This window comes from Lissotriton helveticus, chromosome 4_1 (assembly GCF_964261635.1).
Source record: "Lissotriton helveticus chromosome 4_1, aLisHel1.1, whole genome shotgun sequence".
Taxonomy (NCBI): Eukaryota; Metazoa; Chordata; class Amphibia; order Caudata; family Salamandridae; genus Lissotriton; species Lissotriton helveticus.
In genome coordinates, this window is record NC_136063.1 from 205,166,667 (window position 1) to 205,179,799 (window position 13,133).

General features: G+C 47.0%; 1 protein-coding gene across 1 annotated transcript in view; it reads left to right on the forward strand.

Moving 5' to 3' along the window:
• The window catches only part of TRAPPC9 (trafficking protein particle complex subunit 9), a 2,424,721-nt gene that overhangs the window by 520,445 nt on the left and 1,891,143 nt on the right, over positions 1 to 13,133 (forward strand). The window contains exon 12 of the mRNA XM_078686702.1: positions 1,186 to 1,271. Coding sequence (XP_078542828.1) covers positions 1,186 to 1,271 — 86 coding nt within the window. The remainder of the gene's footprint in view (positions 1 to 1,185; positions 1,272 to 13,133) is intronic.

A 13,133-nucleotide genomic window follows, 5' to 3' on the forward strand; every position in this document is an offset into this window, starting at 1 on the left:
AGCAAAAATATTGCCATATTTTTGTTGAAACAATTGTGAGATTGCTGCCTAAGTCAGGATGTTGGCATGCATACTGTTGCATGTTACTAGCGAAGAACATGCTCATTGTCCGGTACCCTTAGAAAGTGTTCCAGTGTTAGGAGGTATGAAAATAAAAACACAAAAGCATATTTCATATGTCTCCAATTAAAGTACTAGTTTGTGCCAGGTTTGAATTAGTTCAAATTGCAGCTGAAATTACAGGCAATAATCATTTTCTCTAGTTTGTAGCTCATCCAAATGGCCAATGAGATTTGCTTTTATGAGTGTGAACCACATTTGCGTAGTCTTTACATGACCACGTATTAAGCTTTTAATGTTTTGCATATGTAAATTGAAATGTACTTACAGTTCTTTTCCATACACCTTTTGCCCAGTGGTGGCTGGAACAGATCAGGGGTGAAGAGGCAAGTGGGAAGAGATTGAAGGAGAAAAAAAGTAAATATTACACTTACAGCTTCATGGCTGCCGTCTCTCTTCCGTCATGACGTCTTTCCTCAGCTTCTCTTCCTGATGAGTCCCGAAAGCAGGAAGCACACAGGCTTTCCTAAGCCAATCACGACGCTGCTGTCACAAGCATGACAACAGCGTCGTGCTTGGTCTGGGCACCGTGGTTCGGTGCTCAGATAGGGCTGGAAGCCTGTGCATGCGCTCCACCCAGGCTGTGCAAAACAGCCAGGTGGAGAACATGCTAAGTGCGCATGACGGTTTGTCCAGCCCGAGACGGACGCCAAACTGTCATGCGCACTTAAGAGAGTGGCCACTACTCCTCCCCCTGCTGGCTGTGATGACAGCCCAGGCCGTCCGCCCCAAAACTGGCTTCAGCATGGAGAAATAAAGTGATAATAACATTGTTATTATCATTTTATTTTTCCACTGCTAAAAAGCAGTGGGGTGAAGCTCCTCCGCCTTAGCGTAGAAGCCGCCACTACTTTTGCCGCCTATTTGTGTTTACAAATGCTCTCCCTTTGCAGTCACACCTTTCAATATTATATTATTGTGAATCAAGTGCATTTTGTACATGTCCAAGTTATAGGCTCGTATGTATGCAAACCCATCTACAAACAGGAAAAGCGTTCTGCATGACGTCTAAGGTGTTCCAAATGACAGGTCATGACTGAATATTGCTCTCTTTTTCCCTGACAGAGTTTCAGTGGGTTCAGGGGGACGTGTGTGAAGTTCAGTTGATGGTCTACAACCCCATGCCATTCGAGCTCCGAGTAGAAAACATGGTACGTGACAAAGTTGTGCACAAATTGAATGCTTTTCAAGACCAATATTTTTTCCAGAGAAACAAATGTATAAAATGCTGCAAATGCCGATGCCAAATCGCTAAATGAATGCAGCTCCGAGTCTGCTTCTCATCACAGCTACATTAATAATTAAACACATAGTGTTCAATTGGTTAAAATTGTTACAACAAGACCTGTTGCGCTATTAAATACCTAAAATATGTCAAAACGTAGCATTCGATTGTGTTCAGCCATTTTTTAAAACGTATTGCAACCGCCTGTGTCGGTTGTCACTGCATCTGGCAGTTTTTACATTTTTGAGTGTTATACTGTATCAATAAAAAGTGAGTTTCTTGTATATACTTCAACGCTACCATCTTTAGTGGGAGAAGCTTGTATCTTGTAATGTGCTAATCGCATATTTTGTTAAAACTTGCCGGACAGTTCTGTACCCACCGCCTTGTGACTAGGAGTGGGCGGAACTCGTGGAATTTTACTCCGTGTAATTCTGAGTAGTTGCGTAAAAACTCGGTGGGATTCCATTCGGGCGGAATTCAGTGCTGATTTTTAGGTTTTGCCTGGCGAAAAGATGCGCTCTGCGCATCTTTTTCGCGCAGGCGAAAACCTGATGAGAACTGTAGTGTGGCTTTGGGTCGGCCCTCGTCATTCATTGGCTGGCTCCATAAATGGAGCCTAGCCATTGGACGAGGGGCCTGTCCGTCAATGCCGGACCAGATTCGGGGGCGTTCCCGAGATTCTTTGGCTTTTGCCGACGTCACGCGACGTCAGCCGAAAGCCGGGAACTCCCCCCGAATCTGGTCCGGCATCGACGGCAAATTCCTGTGAACAATGACACATTAGAACTACAGGAGCAGACGCTGTGACGTCACTCTGTAGTCCTGAGTCATCTCACGAGAGCAGGCATTTCAATGGGTAAAGCGCCTCTATTTTGGAAATTCTAACATTGATCCCTGGTCGCTCTACTAAGCGTGGGCATAGGCGACGGCACCCGCCCTCATTGCAGCCGCCGTCATTTCGGAAGTGGTTGGCCGGCCGGCCGGCCGGCCGGCCAATCCTGGCGCGGCCGGCCGGAAGTCCCGCCCCCGCCCGGAGACGCATGGAGCCCCGGAGGAGAAGTGCTGGATGGTGCGGGGCTCCCGTGTGCTGAGGGAGCCCCGGGGGAAGAGACGGCAGGAGCGGAGCTGTGTTCCTTCAGCTGACGGATCCGGTGAGTTTGCAGAGAGGGGAAAGCCGAGCGGAATCCTGGCCCGCCCCCTCCGCCTCCTCTCTGCAGATATGCTCTGACTCCCCGCCGCCTCAGGTACAATAAGCGCAGTGGCAGGACACGGAGGCGGCGCTGCTGCTTGGGCAGCTGAGGATCGGTAGCCCCTGCGCCTACCTCCAGTCCCGAGCACGTTTACTTGGCACAGGAGCGGAAGACGCAAAATACCCCCCCCCCCCCCCCCCAACAAACCTACCTACAGTTTCTATGGTGCACCCGCCTTCCTGCTCGGGCCGTGAGGAGCCCGCAGCCGCCGCCCCTGTCTTCGGCGAGGCCCCGGAGAGGAGGAGTTTGAAGGTTGGTAGGGGGGCGGGGGCATGGATGTCTAACGTTAGCGGCATTAAATACAGCTACTGAATTCAGGTTTTACTTGTTCAATTCCAGAGACCAGCACTGCCCCTTATCCCCGTTTCAGCTCAGCCTCTCATCTTGCCCATGTCGTTCACAAGAGTACCACCGAGCTCGGTGATAAAAAGCCCCGGTAGGATTGTAGGGCAGTGTGCTAATAGCAAGCTGTTACTACGAGGGCACCTGCCGGGAGGCTGGCATGTGCCCTCGTTTGTGCACACTTCCTGGCTTGCCTGTGACTCCCATTTCACAAGTGCTCACACGTCGATGCCCCGGCTGAGGACCGGAGGGCACTGGTTCCCGGTGTGTAATAAGGAGGAAGGGACTCACCTGTGCCAGGCCCGCTGCAGACCTCACCCCACGGCCGCTCCTTTCACCCTAATTATCCGGAGGTGAAATCAGGTGTCTGAGACCTCGCCGTGCACGCCCAGAAGAGACGGGCACCTCCGTTGTCAGAGAGACGAAGCAGGAAGTCCATGGGGCAGGAAGCGAGTGTGGAGCAATAACTGCTGCCCTGGACCGCTGCACACCCGTGCCAGCCGGGCCTGTTTACTCAGCGGCGCGCTGCATTCTGGGGCTTGTATTTTGCGTTTACCTTCCGAAGGATGAGCGTTACATCTCAGCACACAAAGTTAGGTGTTCTAAAGTGCTTAATGAACTTGAGTTAAGTGCAGAGTGAAAATCAGCCATTTACACGGGGCTTTCAGTGGGAGCGAAAAAAGGTGTGTGTGTGTGTGTGGAGAGGGTGGTCTCTAGAAGGTGCTGAACTCAGTGCTTCGCATTATGTGGCTATCTCAGCTGCTGGCATTGCCACGGTCCCCCATAAAGGCTTTTTAACCAGCTAAAACTTCTGGAGAGCGATGTGGACCACTCCAGTGTCGCACTGTATTTGAGAATGTGAAAACGTCTGTCTTTGGCTACTACATCCTGCCTTGGCTTTCTAGCAGGGTATGTGTATAAATGCCCAGTATTGACATTTGAAAGTATACTTCAGGGGTGCGTGTATGCATGTGCAGCAGGGTATGTGTGTGCTTTGAAATCTGGGTATCTTTGTCTTCAAGGTGAGTGTGTGTGTGTGTGTCAGCCTACTGGGAGTATGTACTTCTGTCTAAAGGGGATCTGTGTCTGTACTTGCGAACGTCTGTGCATGATAGAGTTTCTGCATTAGTGTGTCTGCACTGTGGTGTGCCTCTGTGGGGAGGGCTGTGTGGTACTGTGCAGGGGTGGGTGCATCTGTGTAGTGTGGTTGTCTCTGTGTAATTGGGTTGTCTGTATTTCCAGTGGTTAAGCAATAGGCGAAGACAAAATGTAAATACCCATTGGTAAAGAATTAGGAAGACAGCATGGAGAATTTCCAGGTTTGAGCTAGACAGAATCAACAATATTTTGGCGTATAGACTGAGTAACAACTGGTGAAAGAGGTAATGAATGTCAGTGCTGGAAGCGAAATTAGTGCACACCCATAAGGCCTAGTACCACATTCAAAATAAAAGCCGTTTTTTTTATGGACTCTGCTTGTGCCTCCGTGTGCCCCTGTTGCGCCTCTGTGTGCCCCTGTTGCCTGCTTGTGCCTCTGTGTGCCCCTGTTGCCTGCTTGTGCCTCTGTGTGCCCCTGTTGCCTGCTTGTGCCTCTGTGTGCCCCTGTTGCCTGCTTGTGCCTCCGTGTGCCCCTGTTGCCTGCTTGTGCCTCCGTGTGCCCCTGTTGCCTGCTTGTGCTGTGTGGGTGTGTGTGGAGGGCTCCGTGTGGCTGTGTGTGTGGGAAGCTTTGTGTGGCTGTGTGTGTAGGAAGCTTTGTGTGGCTTTGTGTGGCTGTGTGTGTGGGGGGCTCTGTGTGGCTGTGTGTGTGGGGGGCTCTGTGTGGGTGTGTGTGTGGGGGGGGGCTCTGTGTGTGTCATTTGCGGGAGATAAAGCTAGTGGCATTGTAAATGACAATGCCATTTATTTATGTTAAAAAAAACATTAATAAAAATAATGTCAAGAGCAATGCCAATAGCTCTAACTTTAACAAAGGCAAAACCATTGCATTGTAAATGCTTGTTAATGCTGGATGCTTGTTCTGCGCTGTAAAATCAGCACTAACGACACCACGTGGCGTTCCAGAGGGTGCTGCTTCTCTCTGCCACTAGAGTGACTGCTTGCTCCATGCGAACGACAGCCCGCGTTGAGAAATCTGAACCAGGAGGCGTTCTAGCACTTGAAAATCATGCTAGGGGATGCAGATTCTCATTCGCCTTCATGAGAAAAAACTTGCCATGCAGCGGTTGGTGGAGTTTTGCCAGAACTCTGCATTCCTAGGAACGAGACGTTGGTAAAATTTTGTGAACTCCGCCGACAGAGCAGAGTTATTCGCCCACCCCTAATTGTGACATGTTCAAATCTCTTTGGTGATACATCTTGGCCCTAGTAGAGCCCTTTTTTATGTTACTCAAAGTTTACAGATACATGAAGTATGTAGCAGGGACTTTGCTTGATGACAAAGGCAGCATGTCACAGAGTCTTGCCACTCAGTGTTCCATATTGAAGTCTTTGAGCGGGATCAGAAAGAATGAGTGAGGGGGAGATTGAAGAATGGCTGCTTAATATTGTATTCATGTCTGGGGCTCACCATCCAGGAAGGTTTCCTCAACTTTATCTTACTTAAGTGGTCATGGGAAGAACAGAGATTCTCCTGCTTCATTACTAATTGCTTTAGCTATGCTGTTGGCAGTACTGCCTCCCAAATCCTGGTGAGCTGCAGTTTTTTAGGAGCAGAGGTGCTCCACAAATTCTTTCCCACTCAAAAGCTCTTTCCATAGGAGAGCGTTTTTTGATTCAGTTCGAGCTACTCTTGGCTTCGAGCCATATGCTAGAAAAATTGCCTCTAAGATGTAACTCTGGCCCCAAGATTGAGTTCTAAGCATACATGTGCTTGTGATCACGAGTCAGGGAGCCCAAACAGCGATCTATACATTCGACTTTCGCAGTGTTCAACTACCCTGCCAACTTTCCGTTGTAACCCCATGAACCATGTGTTATAGTTGACAGAAACTTTCTAGCCTCAACTCGGAGGGCCGGGCTGTGAGCCAGGACAGAAAGTTTGTTTAATAAGTGGGTTAGCACACTGGTTAGGGCTAAAGCTTTGGCTTTCAGTGGCTCTAGCAGCTTCTGGACATTTGCTCTCATGCTTCCCAAGCCATATCCCAAGATATTTATTGTATCGAATTTCTTCACGTCACATGGTGTCTAAAAGCCAAATTCTTATTTTTTTTAATTAACCCCCTACTAAAAATCATGATTTTCTTTTTTCTTTGTTGATGCTAAACCGATTGTCATTACAGTATTTGTTTAAGGCATTCGGTGCTGTTCACAGGCCTTCAGGCGTTTTATCTAGGAGAGCTATGTCGTCGGCGTAGTAGAGCCTGCTGATTGTTTGTTTTCCTAGCTTTGAGGGGTATGTATCTGCTTATTTTATTGCATTGCCCACATCAGATAGACATACATTGAAGAGTAGGGGGGCATTTACACAGCCATGTTTAAAACTTCCTCTGGAGATAATCACACCTGTACCTTTGTTGGTGTAAAGAGAGAGGGGATGGCCGTCCGCAGAAGTGGCAGGTGACCCCATGTTACTACACGACCTCTATGTATGCAGTCAAATGCCGAGGCCATATCGATAAAGGCAACAGAAAGCAGTTTGTCTTTTGTGAAACATGTTTTTTTTATGATCATGGAGAGAGCCAGTAAAATATCACCTGTTGCACACCCTTTACAATAGCCTGTTTGATAGTTCAGAATGAGGCCCCTGCTAGTCTTCCAATTCATTGAGCAGTAGTTAGGCAGACACTTTCCCTCTATGCCCAGTAGAGTTATCAAGCGATAGTGGTCAGGGAAGAGTAAGAGCCCTTTTTAGGTCGAGCCTGAGCAGCTCCTGCGCTGCTCATCAAGGCATGTAGTTCTCAGAATATGGGCTTTAAGCTCCGCCCATGTTTTCAATTGGCTTATTTTACTGCCTTTTGTAAATGGGCACTCTTGATTAGCGGATGGGTTTACTAGTCCCTCCTTTTGGGCTTCGGTATCCTCCCATGAGGACTGCCCTTGTTACGTGTCACGTAATTTCGCAAACTTCAAGAGCACTACATTTTTGGATGTCTTGCCTCTGCTCATGTTCCTGCCTCTGCTCATGTTCCTGCCATGAAAATGTTGGGGCTGCTTCATTTTTCGGTTTGGCCCTTCACTTAATCTCTTAATCTCCCCATGCCGTTCCCCACACCACCTCACCGCTTCCCGCCAATGGAAGGTCGTGCCACCGCCTGGGCTGTGGTTTCCACAACCAAGTGTTCTTTCTGTACAGGTAGAGTCCAGACAGTCCTTGTTAGGCTAAGTCAAAAGATTGCAGGCATGTTTATTCTTGGAATTTTTTATTTTATTATATTATAAAATTATATATAGAGTACCATCAGAGAAAGGCGGGAAACCCAACAAGCATTTGCAATGCAATAGGTCTCGCATTAGGATAGTGTGATGTTTTGGTATTGTAGATAATATGTTTCTTTATTTATGTTTTTGTATACACAAAATATAGGAATTAATAGTTTTGTATTTTACAATGCCAATATTTTTAATTTTTCAAATGTGACACCTTTAGCAATTGTAATACAATATGTGTTGTTTGTATGTGACTTGTATGTATTGATATTACAAATAACAATGGCTTTTATTTAAATGTATGAATTCAGTTTTGAAATAAAAAGTTATTGTAATGTATTATGGTATTTGCTAAACCTTATGTAAATAACTTGGTGGATTTGTATTTGGAGGGTGGAGTTTGATTGTGGTTTTGTATTTTGAGTTTGTTATTTGATGTTGTATTTGGAGGGTGGAGTGTGTAGTTGTTGTTGGAGGGTGGATTTGGAGGGTGGAGTTTGGAGGGTGGAGTTGGAGGGTGGAGTTGGAGGGTGGAGTTGGAGGGTGGATTTAGAGGCTTGATTTGGAGGGTTGAGTTGTAGGGTGGATTTGGAGTTGGAGGGTGGAGTTGTATTTTGAGGGTGGAGTTGGAGGGTGAAGTTGGAGGGTCGAGTTGTAGTTGGGGGGTGGAGTTGGAGGGTGGAGTTGGAGGGTGAAGTTGGAGGGTCGAGTTGTAGTTGGGGGGTGGAGTTGTAGTTGGGGGGTGGAGTTGTAGTTGGGGGGTGGAGTTGGAGGATGGAGTTAGAGGGTGGTGTTGGAGGGTGGTGTTGGAGGGTGGATTTGGAGGGTGGATTTATAAGTTGGAGGGTGGAGTGCTGAGTGTTGCTATTGCGGTGCTGATTTGTTTTGTGTTGTTTCTGAGTTGTGCTGTTGTTTGCTTACTGATGCTTTGTTGTGCTTAGTGATGCTGTGTTGTGCTTAGTGATGCTGTGGAAGCGCATAGTGATGTTGTGGTGCCCCTGAGTGATGTAGTGGTGCCCCTGAGTGATGTTGTGGTGTCCTGAGTGATTTTGTGTTGGTGCTGAGTGATGCTGTGAGGATGCAATAGATAGATAGAGTGAGTGCGATAGATAGATAGATAGAGGGAGGGCGACAGATAGAGGTAGGGTGATAGATAGAGGGAGGGTGATAGAGTGAGGGTGATCGATTGATAGATAGAGTGCTGGCGATAGATAGAGTGAGTGCGATAGATAGACAGATAGTGAGGGCGATAGATAGATGGACATATAGAGTGAGGGCGATAGGGCGATAAGATAGATGGTTGTGTATGTGTGGGGGGTTGTGTGTGTGTGGGGGGTTGTGTGTGTGTGGGGGGTTGTGTGTGTGTGGGGGTTGTGTGTGTGGGGGGTTGTGTAGGTGGGGTGTGTGTGTGAGGTGTGTGTGTGTGTGGGGGGGGTGTGTGTGTGGGGGGGTGTGTGGGGGGGTTGTGTGTGTGGGGGGGTTGTGTGTGTGTGTTGGTTTGTGTGTGTGTTGGGTTGTGTGTGTGTGTGTGTGGGGGGGGGGTGTGTGTGTGGGGTTGTGTGTGTGGGGGGTTGTGTGTGTGGGGGGTTGTGTGTGTGGGGGGATGTGTTTGGGGGTTGTGTGTGGGTGTGTGTGTGTGTGGTGTGTGTGGGGGGTTGTGTGTGGGGCATCACCTTTCCTAGATTGGGCTTGGATAACTTTTGGTAGATTATCCAGTGTCAGCTCACAACATAGTCTTACATGCAGCACAATCCAACACAATTGTTTTTTTAAACTATTTACAACCTTTACAGGCCACAAAAGCCAATAAGACACCTCTTCACTCACTGCCCTGAACACTTCTGAAAAAGAGACATGAAAACGAAGGTCTCTGCATTTATTCCCGCTCTCCTGCAATCTGGAAAGACGCGTCAAAAGAACAATAGACGGGTAATTAAATGTTTCAACAAGATAGAAATCAGACATCTCTTTAGCATGAAAGACTTTTATGCAGTCCTTAATTTGTGTCAGTGGTTTCAGGTGGAACTGGTGAGTTCAAAGTACGTGCACTTTAAGTTTATCAAATTCTGTAGCCGAGGCAGGAAACCATTAAAAGGGGCTCTGTGCTTAAAATTTAAAGCGCAGTGTCTGTGCCATGGCTAGAACAACAAAGAAAAAAAAACACGAGTCAGGATACTATAAAATAAATTTCAAAAGTGGGCGCTGTGCTAAAATATAAATCGCGGCGCCTGTGCCATGGTGACAAGTAAGAACAAGGAATGACGGAAACTGTGCCAGTGCCGCGCGCTTGGCTAAGTGGAGCACTGAAGCGCTTTGAAGCCGCGTCCGTTGGTATCCTGCAGGGCAGGCAGGTTTGAGTGGAGGGCTGAAGCCTTTGAAGCTGCGTCCATCGGTTTGGTGGCAGGCAGGTTTGGGGGAGGTATCTTCCTCGGACCTGGCAGTGGTGGAGGGTAGGAGGGGGGCATTGGAAAACAAGCTCTCGGCATTGCGGGGGCGGGGGAGCGCATTCCTTTGAGTGAGTTCGAAGTACGTGCACTTTAAGTTAAGCTAAATCCGTAGCCGAGGCAGGAAACCATTAAAAGGGGCGCTGTGCTTAAAATATAAAGCACAGTGTCTGTGCCATGGCTAGAACAAAAACAAGCTGTGAAAAGACACAACCATCACCAAATTTGGAACACAAGGCTTCCCGCTGCATTGAACAGGAACAGCAGCTTATGTTTAAACATGAATGAGACTGGTAATGCGATGCTGTTGACTTTGTGGGGCAGAGGTTACAGACACTGAGCTAGTCAGCTGCCTGTATGCCAGCCATTTGGAAAGCGTTCACACCTTATTGTAGGTTATGCAAGAAGGGTTGGAGATGGATTTAGGTGTGAAAAGGGACTCAAGAATGTCTACTTGTGTTGTAAATGGTGATGCATAGCACGAACGATCACTATCGGGAGCCGCAAATACGTTCTGTCTCTCACCATAAACATTCAGTGAATTGCCCTTAATTAAAGGCTGGGAAGACTACCACCAAGACGGCACCCAAACATATATATATTTTGTTTCCACTCTAGAAAATTGTGTGCCAGTTTAGTAATACATACAATATCATGATTCAGTTAAAGGTCACCTGTGTGCTTATAAAATTGTGCAAACACAACATAGTATAGGTTATAGTTGTGTAAATTTAAAGGTTACCAAAACATGGTATTACAAAAATAGATATTTAGAAAATCTAATCAGCATGATGCAATGAACATTAAACTGTGGGCGTTCAAAATATAAATGAAAAATAGGGAAACATAATTAGCGTGACACGGTGGTGGAAACAAGTACATCGAAGTTGGTGGATTTAAAAAAAATAAAAGTTCTTGTAGGCGTGTGCATTATAAGTACAATTAAAGGTGATCTTACCCTTTGTGCTCCCCAAAAATATAGCCTAAAGATAACATCATATGCGTTGTGCTTCAAAAGCAGAGTTAAACAATATTACCTATTGTGCCTCATACACGAACTAAAAGGAGGAAGGGTTGGAGAAAGCGGGCAGCGGTGGTGCCTGCTTCAATGGAGAGCACACAACAGGAGCGCGTGAAGTGGATGGTGGGTGGCAAATGGACTCAAAGCGGCCGGTCCCTTTGGTGTTCTTGGCTTGCTTTGTGGGAGGGGTAGGGTAATTTATTTTTATTTTAACATATTTATAGAGCGCGCAGCTACTCAGCTGAGTGTCCCGGCGCTAGCGGACAGAACGATTAGAAAGAGGCGTGGGTGCGGGGGAAGAGTCCGAGCTACTGTTGGAACAACCATGTCTTCAGTAGTTTCCTGAAGTGCAGAATATCAGGCGCTTGCCTGACTGTTAAAGGAAGTTCATTCCAGAGGTTAGCGACCTGGACTTGGAAGGAACGTCCTCCCAATCGGGCACGGTTGACTTTTGGCACATTAAGCCGATACTGGTAAGAAGATCTGAGTGCTCTCCCAGGTATGTAGTAGCTCACTCTTTTCCTCAGATAGGTGGCCCCTAAACCATGCAGGGCCTCGTAGGCAATGGATAGAGCTTTGAACTTGATTCTGTGTTGTATGGGAAGCCAGTGCAGCTTCTTTAGGTGTGGCGAGATATGGACTCTGGGGCCCAGCATAAGGATAGCTCTTGCGGCCGAGTTCTGCACGACCTGGAGTTTTCCAAGGAGGTATTCTGGAAGACCCAAATAGAGGGCATTAGCGTAGTCCAGCCTAGAGGTGATAAGGGCCTGGACCATGGTTCTTTGGAAGTGTAAACCAGCATGAAAGCCAAAAAACGCGTGCTTGTGTTCACGTGAACTGTTTGAAATCCGCCGATGGTTTGAGAACTTTTTTGCCTACTATAATTCTCCCCTATCCATTCCTTGCAGAATGGGATAGGCGAGACATGAAAACCTGATATGAAGCGACCTGACATTGCAAGAATCATTGTAACTCCAAACTTGAGCACCCCCAGAACGCTTATGTTTTTAGCTGGTTTATTTGGTCTAAATCTATCCGTTTAGAACATTAATGCTCTGATCTTGTTGCCTCCACTTTAAACACACCATCTTTTGCTCATAAAACATCTGAGTTTTCACCATTTTTTGCTCTGACTTTTCACGCAACGCAAACGTGTCTCTCACCGAGGCCGTCTCGCAGATCAAGCGTGCGTTAATTCTCCTTAATTGCTGCAAAAACAATTCTGTGTACTGTCACCTCAGTGCTGCGATCCGCATGTGAGGACCCGGTGTTTGAGTCTCTTTGGCTCTGTGAGAGTTATCATGCCGAGTGATGCCTCGCTCACCGGCTGAGCAGAGCACAGAGCCGCCGGCAGAGGGAGCTGCAGGCCCTGCACAAGCTAATGCAACGCACACCGCCAGTTTGTTACATTTTGATAGCCCTGCACTGTGTTGTCTGTCGAAACGCTTGGGATTGTATGTATTTTATGACAGAGTAAAGTTCCTAAGAAATCCTTGTGCTTATGGGCCTGCTGGGAACTCCATACTCGGACCGAGGCCGCCTCTCATTCTTCAGAAGTCAATGAAATGAGTACTGTTCAGTACTGTGATACACACACCTGGGGTTTGTCTGGTTATGAAGCCTTAAGATTGTTGCAACATGTGCTACGATAAATAAAATAAATCATTGTTATTAGTTCACAGGTACTTTACTGCTACTAGCACTGCATTTAAAGTTAATCTTACAAACATTTTTGCAGTGAGTTGATAAAAGACTAAAATATTTCATTAATAGTTCCTGAGACTTTTATTTAACTGTTCAATTATTTCGTAAGGAGTCTAATAAATATAGAACCGTATGATCGAGTGAGAGGCGACTGAGCTAGGGAATAGCATCTACAGTCGACATTGCTATCCCCTTTGAGAAGATAACAATTTAGGCAGTTGCCAGTTTGAGGAGCTTAGTTTTTAAGGTGGTCTTGTGTTTCCTTGAGGCATAGGTTCAAAGCATTCCAGCCCTCGGTCTGAGAATATTTTTGGGTGCATCAATATCTCTCCTGTAGTGTTGTCTTTTTTCATGCAGTGCTTTCTTTCCCTCCTTCTCACTGAACTTTGAATTGAATTGAAACAGCACTTGTATAGCGCTAACTACCCGGAGGCCTCGTAGCGCTTATGACAGGAACTTTAGTTAGCGAGGGCTCAAGGTGGGTCAGCAGAGTGTAGCATACAAGTGAGTTTTTAGAGTTTTCCTAAAAGAGAAATGGTTTACAGTTTCTCGCAGGGGCAGAGGAAGGGTGTTCCAGAATTTTGCCGCAGTGTATGAGAAGGAGCGGCCACCCCAACGAGCCTTCTTGACTCTGAAGGGAGTAGCCAGCTGGGCGGAGC